Below are 18,108 nucleotides of genomic sequence, written 5' to 3'. Positions count from 1 at the left end.
TCCGTATCCGCCACAAACCCTCTGCCAATCCCTCCACTGGCTTCCGATTGCACAGCGCATAAAATTCAATTACTAACATTGATGTACAAAGCTGTCCATAACACTGCCCCAAACTACAACACCGACCTGATATCCATATACCACCCAAAACGTACTCTCCGCTCCTCACATGACCTCCTACTCTCTAGTTCCCTGGTTTCCTCTTCCCATGCCCGTCTCCAGGACTTCTCCAGGGCTTCCCCCATCCTCTGGAACTCACTACCCCAATCCATCAGACTGTCACCTACCCTCCTCACCTTTAGGCGCACCCTGAAAACCCATCTCTTCAGGGAAGCCTACCTCGCCATCACCTAATTGCCAATCTCCTCCACTCTTCCTACCACTCCATCCCCCACAGCTATTTCCTCCTGTACCACTATCCCCTCCCTCCTAGATTGTAAGCTCCAAAGAGCAGGGCCCTCGAACCCCTCATGTATTGTACTGTATTGTTACTGTACTGTCTTGTGTACTGTCTCCCATTATAATGTACAGCGCTGAGCAAACTGTTGGCGCTATATAAATACTGTATAATAATAATAATATATATGTAAAGCACTGCGTAAATTGATGGAGCTATTTAAGTACCTATAATAATAGGATATTTTAATGACCTCCCGTTCAGAGAGCAGTCAGCTCAAATCCTGTCAGTCAGTGTCCAAAAGACTGTCCAGACTCTACAGTTAATTGGATCCTGAACCTTCAGAAGCCAGTGCTGGAACCAATTCAACTTGTTTCTTGGTTTATTCAGGACTTCTCTTGGATACTAGTCAGTCCAGAGTTTTACTTCTTCAGGAACAATTGAGTACTGTCCGTGATACTTTTTTTATTTGCACCAACATACAATTTTGAGGACAAGCTTTCGGGGTATGTCCCCTTGGAAAAGACTTCTTCAGGACAAATTTCTGACTGTCTGCTTCCATGTTCAGACTCTGTTCTTGCATGAGAGTTTTGGGCTTGATTATGGCCTCCTTTGAGGCAATCCCATACGCATAATTACACTTAGGTAGTTGCAACTCAACATTCTGGCCAGAAGAAAATATATTAGACTAGGCCATGATTTCTTCTAGATCTTTTTCTCTGAAGTTGGTTACCTTGTTTACCTTCCAAATCATCAGCTGTACTGGCTGGACTCCTGTGGAGCTCAGGCTCCCTGACAATTGAGGTTCAACTGCATCTCAGTCTTTATTTCCAAGGCAGAACAGCATGTAAAGGTTCTTGGGAATACATTTCCACTCAGCTATACCAAGCTATGCCCTAATGAGGGGGACAGTTGTAGCTGTGCTTCTCACTACACTCTTTTCTCCAGTAGCCAACACCTTCAGGGGTTTCTCCCACAAGGGAAGATCTCTGCACACAGACTTACACCCTCACTAGACAAAAGCCCTGGAAGGAAGAGACAGAACATGAAGTGGCTCAGATATTTAATAGTTTTCCCTGCATGCCTCAACAGGTTTCCCAGGCCTACGATTCTAGCTACCTATGTTTATTTTAGGGCTGCTTTAAGAGTAACTCCACTCACTCACCCAAAAGGGACGGCAACTAGAAGTGACGTATCACATAGGACTGGAAGTAACGTTCAAGAATAGCCAAGATTGTCGGCCTGACTAACTGTATCCAAACACTGTAGCACCTTTGTTAGTATTAAGACACAGAAGAATGTTTGCTTGTTGAGTGGGTTTTTAATTTAGTTGGAGAAATAAATGGTGGTTTTAATGTTACTGCACTATTGGAGTTCTTTTCTTCTTTTTTAATGAGAGAAATATAGCTGTTTTGGCTAAGTGGATTTGGAGAATTCCAGTGGTGGAGTTGAGCACTTAAAGACAAAGCATATCAATAGAATAAAAGACATTTTATCCTGGTAAATGAGTGTTCTACAAGGAATTGGTAACACTGAGCATGTGGTGTGGTGCTACAGCTAGAAAGAAGAACAAATATCTCACAAAGACTTCTGAAATTTGACTTCTTATGTTTAATTGTGGACACTGGGTGTTTTTGGATTTTAATTTATTTATTCATTTTATTTTTAATAAGTGTTTTCTGTTATATTATAACTTTGTTTACATACATAGTTTTTTGATAGCGCCACTGTACTTAATATACTGGAGGAGGTACCCTGGGTTTGAAATTTCTGTAGCACACCCTGCTTGAACAAGCTCAAACAATATTTTTGTGAGCGTATTTACATTCCATGTTTAGATAATGACTCCTGTTGAGGTACAGTTAGGTTGAATACAGCCAATTGCACACCACAGAATTTACAAAAATGTAGGAAGTAATTTAGTAAGCTACTTCATCTGTACTGAATTCAAAATTTCAGTTAATTCTTAAGTTTCTGGTATTCACAGCTGAAGAATGTCAGCATTGCAATGCAATGAATATCTTACAGACTAGTCTTTATTCATTTTGCTTTTGAGGGTTTTTTTTATAAAAGTATAACGTGGCCAGTTTATATGAGGCTATAAATGTAAATAGGCTGTCCAATCATCTTTGAGAAGGATGTGATGCACCTCTGTAAATGACCAAAGTCAATTGACTTTGAGGTTTTATAATGAAGGTTAGAAAATAATGTTGCCATTGTTGGCACTGCTAATATTCTTAGCAATCTCTGAGCATCACATTATTACAGCACTCACTTATTTTATTGCTTTATCCTCATGCATATTAAATAGTTTAACAATGAAATACATTTTCCTAAAAAAAGGGCAAGCAGCAGACATTGCAATAATGTTTTGTAAGTTTGGTCACAGTTTAATTTGGGGTTCCATTATAGTAAAGGAATTGTGCTGTATTAAATAATGTCTCATGGCCAGATGACTGAATGTATCTGAAAGATGAATTTGAAATATCTTATTAGATTGTTGCCCTCATTTATGTTCTTCATATTTCCAGGATAAACTAGAAAGTTAAATATAATATGGTTGGTTGCAAGAAGCAATACAAACAGTACTTATTTTAGAATTGAGTTAAAGGTTTATTCAGTAGTCACCAATAGGTTTTTAGTAAAACAGGTGATAATGCTAACCTTCTCAAAAAGAAAATCACAGGGTTTTATACATTTACTTTGAAAAGTGGTATGTAGTATGCACTGTGTTAGAAATTCTGTATAAAACCCTACTGAACAGACAGTGCACAGACCACTGTGCTCTGAGCTTTCTGATCTTTCTCTATCCATTCATCTGAAGGATGTTCTGGTCTGACTTCATTTATATAACTCCGTGTATTTTCTCCTATTAGGATCATTTTCATCTTGAATGTCCAAGACTGGTAGTTCTAGTTTGTCAGTTTTGCAAATGAAAGCTTTGTTGCAGCTGTTTTACTGGCCGTTTTCCTTTATTCTGTTGCTGTCTTCTTTCTGTTGCTGCATCTTGCACGTATTTTCTTTATTCGGTTATAACTGGCTTCTAGGACCATAACCTGTTAGAAATTCTGTATATATCCCTACAGAACAAACAGTGCACAGTCCACATGAGCTTTTCTGCTTGCTTCACTGCAACCAGGAAATAGGAAATATTATTTTGAGTAAAGACATATTAGGCATTTAAAAACCATGTTGGAAGGTCTCCATGGTAGTCAAGTGAGTGGAATGGCCATCCCAGTCAAGATAGGTGCAGTGGTGTGTGTCCAAATGCCACTAGAACCAGCGTGGAATGCAAGGATGTTGCAGCACTGGAAGTGATGACACCGAGGAGACGTCACTCTGTACAAGGGCGGTAACACGTTTTGAAGTTTCTGCTTCTTTGTCAGACCTGATTGGTTGAAGAGTTAGGATGGACATATAAAGGCTGCCGGGGAAGGATGGGGCTAAACGACCGCCCCACGGTCTGAAGGGGAACTCTAACCTTGGCGTACATGTTGTGATATGCGGAAATCAATGATAAAACTCTAAAAATACAGCATATTGAACCAACATAAAAACAGCTTGTAAAATAATGATATTGAACAAAAGGTAAACAGTGGACATGATAATTGAGAATTTTATCTACAAAAGTCCAGAATGAAAAGTGTGACATTAAAACAGCTTTATACTTGCATGCATATATACTCATATACACATGTAAGTACATATATGTATATATCATATGTCAATACTATCTATATATTACTTACCACCCCAGGTGAAATAGAAGTGACATGGGTATTTTGTGTATACCTAAAATATTATAAAAAAGATTAAATTATTTCAGATAGTATTGTAAATTATTGTAGATAGTATTGGACACACACCACTGCTCCTGTTTTGACTGGTACGACCATTCCACCCACCAGACCCACCAGACCACCACTGAGACTTTCTTACATGGTTTTTAAATGCCCAATCATATCTGTCTGATAGTATGTTCCCAATTTTCTTATCTTTAATAAATGGGATTGTCAATATACTGCACTTAGTCTGGCGTCCCTCTGTGTTCTTTTCTCATATGGATTATATAGGCTACTGCATGTTACACTTTTTTAGGTCTCTAAATAAAAATAAAAACAGGTATTCTAAATTATGAAGGAGGGCTTCTGACCAGCCATGATGCAGTTTAATTTCACTGTGGCCAAACATTTCCCTGTGTTGCATTGGATTATAGTTAAAGATCTGAGCAGAAAATAAAAAATGAAAAGAGAAAAAATAACTTGTCCACATAAGTAATGCATAAGTGCCTGATCTCATAGTGCTTATGTTTATTTTGGTAATGTTATATGCAGTTAAGTTGCTTTTCCTTTAACCACTTGCCCTCCAGAGGATTTACCCCCCTTCCTGACCAGGCCATTTTTTGCATTACAGCACTGCGTTACTTTAACTAACAATTGCGCGGTCATGCAATGCTACACCAAAATTACATTTGCGTCCTTTTTTTGCCACTAATTGAACTTCCTTTCAGTGGCATTTGATTGCCTGTGCATTTTTTTATTTTTTGCACTATAAAAAAAAGACTGATATTTTTGAGAAAAAAAACAATATTTTTGACTTTTTGCTATTAAACAGTAACTCCACTTTTGTGGTAACAAATATAGTAAATAAAAAAATTATTATAGCATGCAATATACAATTGCTACACACACCATATTGTAATTTGAGATTAATAAAAATGATCCATTTTCAAACTGTAGCTGGTATAATTTATGTAAAATTCAGTGCAATATGGCAACTCGGAGGTGTTCTGTACACAGTTGGTTTAGAACACTTCCAAAAATGTCATTTCATGCTTGAGTAAAGAACTCTGAACCAAGATGCAATTCAGGATTTAGGCATCCTCTGCAACAGAAATGTAATATTTGGTGAGATACTCCCTAAGGGTTAATCACTTCTAAAAGGATGCAGACCCTGCAACTTTTCTCATCATAACACAGAAAGTTCATCAGCTGATTAAAATAAATTAGTCCCTCCCATTCAGAATCAGTCTGCACAAGACTTTATTTTACAAGGAGCTATTCCATCAGAGCAGAAACAGGAAAGAATCTGTAACAAACTTTGTTAAAATCCTTTGCAATGTATCACCCTGAGGAGATTTTTTATTTTCTCAACAAAATTTGAGTTACTATTTAGGCAACCCTAGAATGAGCTTATGTAAATTAACATGAGGGATTGCCATTAAATTAATTAAAACTGAAGTTTAAGATACTGTACATATATTTTGCATTTCCTGGTTCCCCATTAACATGCTAATCACACATTCAAACAAAACCTTTCCATTTTCATTACATATCTTATTTTAGACTGAGTGATGTTATCACTGGGTTTTTGTGCTTCTCTAGGCCATACTAGCGGTTCATGGCTTGTGGAAGGGGCCAGCTGCACATAGCTTCCTGGTTCTATCACAGAATGCTGCCTTAGTATTCCTCTATGTTGGCTGGCTTATGGGAGTAGTTATGCAAATATCAAAATGCCAAAATGCCTTGTTGAGTGAATGTCAGTTTGGGGAAGACTGTATCTGCATGGCTGCCCTTGGTTATGCCCATATGGGATGCTGACCAGGGGCGGACTGATCATTTGGAAACTTGGGTGCTGCCCAAGGGCCCGGGGTCAGTAGGGGGCCCCATGAGATGCCCCGGGTACCTTTTTCGTAGGCTTTTTTGAGTTTGGGCAAGGACACAGGAGCCCCATGATCCCCTATTGCCCGGGGGCCCTATGAGTTGTCAGTCCGCCCCTGATGCTGACCCTCTATAATTGAAAGAACTGAAGCCTAATGAATGAAAGGGGGGGGGGCACAGGCAGTATTCTTGAAGAGAAAAGTGCTAGATGATGTCGGGTGTCTTCCAATCAGGAAAGGAGTTGAGCTTTATCTACGGCGTTGCAGATTCTAATGTTAAAAGTTCACAGTGTGCAGTAAAGTCATAGCAATGCAGGCCATACATGATGCAAGAACCAAATGAAAATTAATTGTGAAAGTAAAATAATACATTTTTCCCATCATTAGTGTGGTAGGTGCAACACACAATTTTTGAGACGAAACTGACTAATCCAACTTTTAAATCTTTGATGGGGAAAATGTATGAAATGGCACACTGAACACGAACTGCGCATGAGCCAGGAAAAGTATGACCTGGAAGGAAAACAATATTCCCTGTCAAGAACAATCTTTCATATAACAAACTATCAGGCAATGAGAATGAGCTACTTCCTCTCAAACAGATAAACATCAATAGTTTGTAATGTGTCACTAGGGTTAATTTATTAACACTGGAGAGTGCAAAATCTGGTGCAGCTCTGCGTAGAAACCAATCAATTTCCAGATAAACAGTCAATAATAAGATCACAATGAAATCCCAATATAAATAAGTATGTAGGAGTATGGTGTGGTAAGATCCAAAATGAGCAGAAGTCAAAATGGTGATGCTCTGGAGGAATGATAAAATTGCGCACTTACCAGATGCATATAGAATATGCGCATTAATAAATCCACCTCAGGACATTTAGGGTATGAGGTATGGTAGGTGTGTGAAGATTATCCTTCAAGGAGTGGGCAGCACAGCGGTGTATGGGTGAAGACTGCTAATCCAGAGGTCCCCTTTAGGATGGATCAGGTCAGCAACCTGCTTACAGGGATTCCCTTCCTTTGGATATCCTGTCAATCAGGAGATGTCCATTGGCTCTGAAACTTAATGGCTCCATAAAGAAGCCATAAGAAAGGTCCCCATAGTGTAGCATTTTCCTTAGTAACTTTTATTCAAAATAGGATAAGTAGTGTAGGTAATGAGTACAAGGTACACTGACCATTCTCAAAGATGGCCACCGGACTAACACTTGGCTCCGGCGGCGTGACGTCACAGCGTGTTGAACCTCCTTAGGCCTTTCGTGCCAAGCACGTCTTCAGAGGGGGATCAACCTGTAAGCAGGTTGCTGATCTGATCCATCCTAAAGGGGACCTCTGGATTAGCAGTCTTCACCCATACTCCGCTGTGCTGCCCATTCCTTGAAGGATGATCTTCACACACCTACCATACCTCATACCCTAAATGTCCTGAGGTGGATTTATTAATGCGCATATTCTATATGCATCTGGTAAGTGCGCAATTTTATCATTCCTCCAGAGCATCACCATTTTGACTTCTGCTCATTTTGGATCTTACCACACCATACACCTACAGACTTATTTATATTGGGATTTCATCGTGATCTTATTATTGACTGTTTATTTAGCGCTGCACTTTATGATATATATTGTTGTTTGTGGGTTTCATTTGGTTACCTTGATGTGTCAGCTGCTATAATAGAGAGCGCTCACTTTGTATTTACTACTTTTATATGCTTTTTAACACCATAATATGCTGAACAAGCACATATTGATTGTGCCAAACAGAATAAAAAATGTTTTTGGTACTTTACTGAATGAACGAGAGCACACATTTTTTTTATAATACAAATATATTAAAAAACTTTAAAAAAATTAACTTTTTTGGTACAATAGTACAATATTATACATGAATATTTCCTAACGGCAGGAACTAGGCTCTGCTCAAACGAGAGGAAGGTAGATAAAAAAAACTGGACAGAACTGCATGTGAATTGCTGTAGAACATGCAATGCATTTCTGAGCGGTTCACATGCAGTTCTTAGTAAATTTCAACACAAGAGAGGAGCCGTACAGCTGTGCAAGACTAATGGTAAGGCTGCTGCTGAATGGAGTTCAGCTTTAGGGTTCTCCGTGTTACCAGTTTGGGCTAGATTTACTAAAACTGGTGCACTTAGAATCCAGTGCAGCTGTGCATGGTAGCCAATCAGCTTCTAGCTTCAGCTTGTTCAATTAAACGTTGACAATAAAACCTGGAAGCAGTATGGTCAGTTGACAACAGGTTGATTGATCATTCAAAGGTATATTTTTCTTAATACAACTTAAGTCCTTCATTTGACAGAGAATTTTTCATAGTAATCTCTAAAGGAAATGACAGCAGTGGGACTTACTTTCCTTTTGACTCATTTATGAGAGCATTTTAATTTGTTACTTGCTATGCTTGTTTATTTTAGCAAATTTAGTTGTGTAGTTGGCTAACGTTGCCTTACTTGAGTAACCACACTAATTAAAGCCATACATATTATATAATTGTATTGCAATTTCTGTTTTCTTTATTATTCTATGATTCTGACCCTGTAATATTGCTTGCATCTCGCAGCTCTATTGTGTTAAAAGATTGAAGTCTTTGTACTATTGTGAGTGTTCTCTATGAATGATCTATTTGAACCGAAAAAAAAAAATTCTACTGTAAAAACAAAACAACCACCTGGAAGCTGATTGGTTTTTATAAAGAGCTGCACCAGATTTTGCACTCTACGGTTTTACTAAGTAACCCCCTTTGTTTCCAAATATTAAAGTTTTGTTTAAAGTTATCTGATTTTAAGTTTTAATTGTTTTTTTTTTTTTTTATGACAGGACCACCCGTGAATGTCACCTGCAACATATTTGTAAACAGCTTTGGGTCAATTGCTGAAACAACCATGGTAAGCAATTAAACATATTGCAAAGCTTTTCACAAGTACATGACTAATAGTCCAATTCACCAGGAAATATCATATCTCAATCAAAGGCAGGTTCAACTGTTTTCAACAAGGGTTATTCAAAAGTTTGAAATATTAACTGAAAAAAATCTGTTTGAGCTTCACAGATAAAATATACAGTTTTGTTTTAATTAAACATTTCAACGTGTCCTCCTTGTATTGGTACAGGGAGCTGTGATCTACAACAGGGAGCTAGTACAACAGTTCTATAGCATCAAAAACGTTAGTTATATCACAAATGCTAACAATAAGAACACAGCTATAACTTGCATTGACATGTTTTTTGTATAGACATAGAACATAGTATTTGTTCAGTAAATTAAATGTCATCATGAAAAAGGTGTGTGTCTTGAATTTTGATAATTAAATTAGTGTTAAACCCGCAGCTGATTTTAGTTGAACATATTGAACACAATAAAATAAGTATTCCCCAGTAAACTATTTGTTAAAATTTGTATAGCCAGCAATGCTGCTGACTGCTCTCTCAATGCTGCCTCCCTAAACTTTTGGTCTTCACAAGAGGGAGTTAACAGTGGACAGTGCAGTCTAGAGCAAGTCTGTTAGCTTGGAGAAAAGAGGAGGAGGAAGAAGGAGGAACAGAGGAGTGCTTTGCCATCCTAGGCTATGGACTTGTGTGCTTCTATTGATGCACACAGTGTAGGGAGACACATCTCTAGTCCCTGCATGTAAAAGATGCTGCAAGAGAATGGAGCCACCTTAACCATTTCAATACCGGGCACTTTTACACCCTTCCTGCCCAGGCCATTTTTCAGGTTTCAGCGCTCTCACACTTTGAATGACAATTGCACGATCATACAACACTGTACCCAAACTAAAATTTTATCATTTTCTTTACACAACTAGAGATTTCTTTTGGTGGTATTTAATCACCACTGGGGTTTTTATTTTTTGCTAAATTAACAAAAAAAGACCAAAAAGTTTGAAAAAAAAACCCACATTTTTCTTTGTTTCTGTTATAAATGTTTGCAAATAAATAATTGTTCTTCATAAATTTAGGCCAAAATGTATTCTACTACATGTCTTTGGTGAAAATAACCCAAATTAGGATGCATTTTTTAGTTTGTAGGAAAGTTATAGAGTTCACAAACTATGGTATATATCTGAATATTAATCAGTCCTGAAGTACTGATGGCCAATCTAATTTCTTGAGGTCCAAGAATGTCAGAATAGTACAGATATCCCCCAAATGACCCCTTTTTGCAAAGTAGACAGCCCGATGTATTTCATAAGAGGCATGGCAAGTTTTTTGAAGTTGTATTTTTTTTGTCATAGTTTTTCGGAAAATGAAAAAATTTAAAAAATTATTTTCGCTATTTTTTTTTACATACTGTCACCAGTGCAGTACAGCGTCATCATATAACTGGCATTGCGGTGATCAGGGACATTGATTGACTGGTGACAATATGAAAAAAATATATATCATTTTTTTTTTTTTATTATGTTTAATTTTTTATTACATGTTTTTTCTTTTTTTTTAAGACTTGTTTTTCATATTTCACTATGACCAAAGTAGTACAATGTTGCCATAGTAACATTGTACTACTTTGGGGAAGTGATGAGTATTTTTTTTTTACACAATTTGCTTATAGCAAAGAATTACTTTGCTATAAGCAAGCATTTACCTGAATGACATCGATTCATTCAGGGTTTTTTTTTTTTCGCGCTTAGCTGTGATTTGGCCACGGCTAATTACATAACACAGCTGGGCTGTGATTGGCCCAGCTTGTGCATGTGATCGCTGTGACCATTCACAGCTAGACACTAGTATACAATGGATGGAATGAATGAAGCCATCCATTGTATACAACTGTCACGTGACCTGCTGTGATTGGTCACAGCAGGTAACATGGTACCGGCAACAGGGCCGGTACTCAGATCTGTCATCGGCCGTGTCCAAGGTACACGGCCGGTGACAAATCACGCCGCTGCGTGGCTCTGCAGGCGTGAAAACTGCACATGCCCGGGAGGATGCCGTATGGCATCCACCCGGAACGCTGAACGATTTTGCCAGCCGCCAAACGGCCATTGGCCGGGCGGCTAATGGTTAAGAGAGGAAACATGGGGCAGCGGTCATTGCACCAGCTTAAACTGGAACATAGGAGAGGTTCGAAGGATAGGGAAGCTGAATACTCAATCACTATTACAACTGAGGGTTTAATATCCCTTTAAATTGGAAGCAACTTCACATTACTAATTGTAGTATTCACTTTCCAACTCTGCCCCCAAATTAGCATGCGTTTTAGCACCTTTTTAAAGGTTTGTCTGAGAGAAGTATTTATTTTCTTGGTGAATGGGATGGTAGTTGGTATTTTTTTGCTTTTAAAATATGATGCATTGTTTTTGCTATACTTTCTTGCCATTGTGAGCTATTTTGCTTTATAACAAAAGTCAAGACTTAATGGATATAATGTATGATCTAATAATAAAAAAAGTTGTCATAAAAATTCTCACTATTTGTCCTGGAAACCAGGAATTACTTCTACTTATGTCTGTAGGGCAAGACGTGAAGGTTCACACATATGAATTTCTTGCATGCCACCATTGCGCAGGCACAGCAGATCATTCATTTGAATGGGCTGCTGTAACTGTGGGAAATGCAGGAGAAGGTTCCTGACCCTTTTCCAAAAATGTACCCGCAGGGCAGCCACATGGATGGTGCTTCGTCACCAAGTGATTTTGTGCTCCTGAAAACATGCTGCATTTTCAGATGTGTAAGGGTGCCATTAGGAAGTAATGGCAGTCCCATACGTCTGCTAAAGAGCAGTGTGTTTTGGTTGTGGGTGTTTGCAGGTGTGGGAAAGCATACAATTTACACGTGCTTCAACACCAGCAGTGGTGTGAACCTAGATTTAGGGCCAGTTCGCACTACAAAAATGCACTCTGGATGCATTCCAGATACATTTTTGCTTCCACTTCACACCACACGCAGTTCCGGCGCAGTTTTGATGCAATTTGCTATGTTCCAGTGTGGTTCTGTGCAGAAAAAATGAAGCATGTTCTACTTTTTTTTCTGCACCGGAAACTGACTGGAACTGACTGTACTAGTGTAAACTAGGGCATTTGGAATACATGGAAACACTGTGCATGCATTTTTGATGCAGAACAAAAACACACTGGACTGCATCTAGTGTGAACTAGCCCTAAGAGTTTAAGTTTACCTGTGTTCCTGTGCCTTGCAGCGCATGAGTTTTGACAAACCCTACTGGAATTTGCAGGTATTCTGCAACATCACAGACTTTACATTTAAACAAATTTTTTTGTTTGCAAATTTTTCTGAAATACAGTATGTGTGATGGGATATGCTGCTTTACAAATATATTGACATGTTGACATGGTGGACTCTAAAGGGTCTACTTAGAAAGCAGAGAATGGTACTTTAAAGATACATTTCAGGTATGGACCAATGTAACTATGCATATACCATATCTCTTGGATCCCTTTAGAGGTTAGAAATCACTTTAATAGACATTGCTAATACAATGATCCCCACTTGCTTCTAGATCCCATGTGAGCGGCTACACTGTTACATTGAGGACATAGAAGGCAGACCGTTTGGTACAGGTGCTGTTCAAAGAATGCTTTGCATTTTCCCAAATTAACGCAAGTCATGCTCTGATTGGACAAGGTGGAGAATATGGCATTACCACCTTGCCTCTCCACCTCGTCAATCAGAGAATACTTTGCAGTCACTGAGAAAATACAAAGCGATCTCTGAATCGCCCAGTGCTGAGTGGCAAATCTCGTGTTTTTAACACAGCAAGGGAGCTGCTCAGCACAGGACCCAGAAACTAGTGGAGATCACTTGAGAAGCGGTGTCTACTACAGTGATTTCCAGCTTCTAGGGATATCCCACAGAATTGCTATATGCAGTTACACTGGGCTAAGCTGGAACACTATAACTATGTAAAAATATCCATACCTGGAATTCTTTTTTAACAAACATTCTCTGGTGGAGAACGAGGTGATGTGTGTGTTAAATGGGAATAATTAATTCTCCACCAGTGAATATTTGTGAACATTCTCTGCTTTATAAATAGACAACTAACAGTACTCTAACTGTGACAGTACACTTCTTTACACTAAATGACAATGTTCTTGAAAATAAGTTATTTTAGTTCCCTAATGGCAGTTAATGTAAGGTTGTTAGACCTTGAAGGACAACGCAACAAACTGAGCTTTGGTGAGCTCTAGGAAACCAGCTATGATTACAGGATCAAACAAAATTTCTGTGAGCACCTGAAAAAGATACAGTAAATTATTAAAAAAAATATTTACAATATTATTAGATTGGCATACATATTTTTTTTTTAGGTAAAAGGCTAAAACACATATTAATGGCAGTAAAAAAGAATGTTTAAAAGATTGTGAATTTTAGAATTGTATTTAAATTGATTATAAAGTAATCTAACTTCTTTGTCACAGTCAATCGCTCAATATGAGTCAGTAGCTCTTGATCACAACACATGTTGTATGAATCTGCAAGAGTAAATAAAGCAGAACTTACATTGGCCTAGCTTGGTTTGCTGTAAATATCCATATCTGATCTCCAGAGGGCCAATGGGGATGTTGAAAATAACTTTATTAGTCCATGCTACATACAGTGAGAGCCGTGATCTTCCAGGTTCTGCTCCAGCATCTTCCCCTCTACACACTGAACACAGCAGGTTATTTGGTCAGCACTGCCACCATGAGAATGCCTCATAATTTCTTCACTGAATACAGTGTTCTGTGATAGGACAGGGTGAAGTTTATGATATCATCCCCCTCCACCCAACCTTGCCCAGTCAGAGAATGACTTATATTAAAAAAAAAATACAATGAGTGAGTGCTGATTGAGAAACCCCCAATGGTTAGCGTGCAGTGGGGAAGCAACAAGAGCAGAACCCGGAAGATCATGGATAAAAGATATCAGGTAGGGGTACTTACATTGAGTCAAGCAGGTCCAATGTAAGTTTGAAAAAAGATAATACCTGAAGTTCCACTTTAATATTTGATTTTAAAGCTCTGTGGTCTGTGTGAACCATCATAAGTGACACCAGGAAACAATACTAACATGTACGATTATTTTAAATATTTGTTAAATATATACACTCACCAGCCACTTTATTAGGTAGACCTTACTAGTACCGGGTTGGACCCACTTTTGCCTTCAGAACTGCCACAATTCTTTGTGGCATAAATTCAAAAAGGTGTTGGAAACATTCCTCAGAGATTTGGTTCTAATTGACATGAGTTACTGTTACCTTTCTATCATCTCGAACCAGTCTGCCCATTCTCCTCTGTCCTCATAAATCAAAAGGGCATTTTCACCTACACAACTGCCGCTCACTTTTTCAGACCTTTCTCTGTAAACCCTAAAGATGGTTGTGCGTGAAAATCCCAGTAGATCAGCAGTTTTTGAAATACTTAGACCAGACTGTCTAGCAGCAACAACCATGCCATGTTCAAAGGTACTTATATCCCCTTTCTTCCCCATTCTGATGTTCAGTTTGAACATCTAAATGCATTGAGCTGCTACTATGTGATTGGCTGATTAACAATTTGATTTGTGTTACTAAGCAATTGAACAGGTGTACATAATAAAGTGGCCGGTATGTGTGTCTATATAGATAGATAGATAGATAGATAGATAGATAGATAGATAGATGAAAGTGATTAGTATGAGAATAATTTTATCATTGTCTTTATTTATTTATAATCTGTTAAGAGTACAAGTATATTTACTTTTACATTTATAGTTGCATATACTGCTTCCTGCTTTCTATTGCTACGCATGGTAGTATTTTAATGCTTATTTTTACAGTGCACGTCTATGTGCCTGCAGACCCACTGTAAAGCTGACCATATACCAGCAGAATGTGTTTGAACATTCAAATAGAAGTCCTGGAATATCGTATTACAGAGAATTTGATTTTTCCCTAAATGAGTCAACTTATTTTAAAATATAATATATAAATATATATTTAAATATAGATACTGCAGCTGCTGATTTTTAATAAAAGGACACTTACCTGTTCAGGCATCCAGAACCGTCCTCACCCAGGCTGGTTTTTCACCCGTTTTTGAATCCCAGGCATGTTAACTGTGGGAAGCTGGCTGTGACTCTTTGCCGCTTCACAGCCAGCTTTCCCACTATGCATGTGCAAGCTGCACTGTGCTTCTTGAATGGTCCTGCAGCCTTCTGGGATCTGTGATGTGTCCCAAAAGGTTGCAGGCAGAGAGGGGGGGAAAACTTCCGGTGAAATTGCCTAAGAATTCTAACTAGAAGTGGGAGTAGGTATCTGTCAAACCAGGTACTTCAAAAGATGAAAAGGAGGGAATAGGAGAGCTTAACAGAGAACTTCCCTTTTAGGTGAAGTTCTATGTTAATATTTGTATTTACCTGAGCTGCTGCCTCATTTTCTACTTTTTCCTATATCTCCTTGCTTCCCTCTGTAATGTAGTTAGTAGTTTAGATTAAATAAATAAATATTTGTATGTAGAAAGGACTATTTTTAAAAAGTAACATTTCTGCAAGATGGTGTCATGGTTCCTTCATGATTTCACTTGTGTTGCTTAGCAATATGGCAGGTGGTCATGTGTCATTAAGATGTGCTTACACATGCTGGATGGTTCCTAAGTCATTCCCGCAAACGCAAGAACATATCCCCATGCATTATGTGCAGCACTGTATCATAATATCCTTATGCATGCGCTTTGTCATCTTGAAGTGTTACTAAACCCACAACAGTAAAATCAGTCTGTATGTGCAGTAAAGCATGCTTGTTATACTCACTGTGGAACCTAAGGGGTTAATCCTCTGCATTGTGTAAAAAGCTTTTTTTGATCCTTCCCTTCTTCCAGAGCCCCCCTCTTATCTCCTGATAAGATATATCGTGTGAACTCACTCTGCACATGCTCAATTTGGCATGTATTGCTAGAGAAGTTTTTTTTTTTCTTGGAAGAGTGCTTGTGATCAGCACAGGGCCAATCAGCACTGTCCAGACAGAGGACATGGGTGTTGCATCCTCTTAGAGCAGAAAGAAAACTCCTCCTACAAGCTTTAACAAGTGCTCGGCTGGACACTGATAGAAGTCACAAGACTGCTTTATACTGCTGATGAGAAAAGGTGTTTAGCAGGTTATATTAACTAAAATAATTGTACTTCCATATTCTGTACACTGTGAGAGACCAGATATAATGCATGCAGGGTCCTGGTTTAGTAACACTTTAAGAGTGTATGCAGTGGATGAAATATTAAGCTCTTGCTCCCATAAAGCAGCAAATCTCCTGCATGCGCAGTAGTGACCAATATTTACTGCCACTACTTTGCATACAGTGGGTCTCAGTGCCATAAACTGATGTCATAAAGACGAGAGCGAAATCCTGCACATGCACAGTAGTGCCTGGTCTGTATTCCCACTACTGTGCATTTGTGGGACATCAACTCCAAATTTCAGACCTCATGATATGAGATTCCATGCATGTGCTGTAGTGTCAGTACAGACAGGCCACTACTGTGCATGCACAGGATCTCATTGCAATATTGATGGCAGTCTTTTGGGAGCATGTATATGCAGGCATCATACTCCTTTCTTCACTTAACACTCCCCCATTCACTGTTCTGTACATCATCCCGCTACCACACCTGCCAGAACCCCACAACTTTTTACCACCAAGCCTGTCTGCAACTTACCCCTCCACCGCTCTTGCCTCGGCCACTGCCACAACACCTCTAATCATCCACCACCACTCTTATTACTAAACCAACCAGCAATTCCCTTGGGAACTCAAGACAAAACCACCCCTCTGCTAGACTGCACTGATTGTAAGCCAAAGAAACAGCATGTTTAAGAGGCATAGGAGACAGCAAGTGGAGATGAAGCATAATGTGGGTGAGTGCCTGACACCTTCTGCACTATATATGATTGTGGGATGTATTTTGTGTGTGTAGTCCCTCACCATACTATCACACTAATGCTTCCCATCCTATTGCTACAACCATTTCCCCCCCCTCCCTTATTGTTGCTGAAAAGTGGGAACAGGCAAACTTTTGGTAGTAACCTTATACTGTACACATAAACATCTAATATTATAGTTCTAGTCTCCAGGATGGCTTTGAAATCTCACCAATACTTCTCATCATTTCCTACATTAAGCAGAAACATTTTTGCATATTTTTGGCTAAGTTCTCTCTTTAAAAGCCTGTGACATCATTCTTGTATACAGGAAAGAGCAGTTATACTCATCCACAGTGAAGAAGAATTGAGGAAGAGCTGATGTCTAGTGATGGTTCATCTCTGCTCTTTTAGACTACAATTACCATCATGCAATGGAAATTAGGCAACTTGTGGGATTGTAGTTATGAAAAGGAGCTACAGGCTAGGAGTCTCCTGACCTGTCAATCAAACAATCCTATCTTAGTGGGTGGGTGAGACCAGGAGTCTGAGATGCCCGGATACTCCCACTACAGAGATGTAATTGAACTGAACAAAGGACTGACCGATGGTGGGAGAAATAGCAGGGAAAGCTGTCACTAATTATACAAAATGGAAATAAATAAGACTGAACCCTTATTTACAATGATAAAAGATGGGATTTTGCAGTAGGTGAATAACCGTATAGAAAAAAAAATATATTGCTTAAATGTAAAAAATGACTTTTTAAATTGACATAAAGGGGTTGATTTACTAAAACTGAAGAGGGCAAAATTTGGTGCAGCTGTGCATGGTAGCCAATCAGCTTCTAACTTCAGCTTTTTCAATTAAGCTTTGACAATAAAACCCGGAAGCTGACTAGTTTCTGCACCAGACTTTGCACTCTCCAGGTTTGGTAAATCAACCCCACTATGTCTGCTGAAAGTTCAGCTTTAAATGTCAAGCCTGTCACATGTAGGCAGTTCTATTGGTCCAATATGTCACCATGTGTTGAACCCTGTCGTTAGTGACTCGTGGAAAAAAAGACATGGAGAAAAAATACAAATATTTTATTACATACTGGAACGTTGCTTTTAATGATACTGGGCTGTGGATTAGTCAATTCATATGCATTATACAACTGTCACAAGTACAACTGAAAGTGGGGATTAT

The 18,108-nt window shown here is 38.7% G+C and overlaps 1 protein-coding gene across 1 annotated transcript in view; it reads left to right on the top strand.

Annotated features, from left to right (window-relative positions):
- The window catches only part of GLRA3 (glycine receptor alpha 3), a 301,687-nt gene that overhangs the window by 80,139 nt on the left and 203,440 nt on the right, over window positions 1-18,108 (top strand). Inside the window, exon 3 of the mRNA XM_089684044.1 lies at window positions 8,895-8,962. Coding sequence (XP_089540170.1) covers window positions 8,895-8,962 — 68 coding nt within the window. The remainder of the gene's footprint in view (window positions 1-8,894; window positions 8,963-18,108) is intronic.

Source organism: Staurois parvus, unplaced genomic scaffold, assembly GCF_062004578.1.
Source record: "Staurois parvus isolate SC_StPar_1 unplaced genomic scaffold, SC_StPar_1.0 ptg000334l, whole genome shotgun sequence".
In the NCBI taxonomy this organism is placed as follows: Eukaryota; Metazoa; Chordata; class Amphibia; order Anura; family Ranidae; genus Staurois; species Staurois parvus.
This window is presented reverse-complemented; position numbering and strand designations above follow the sequence as displayed.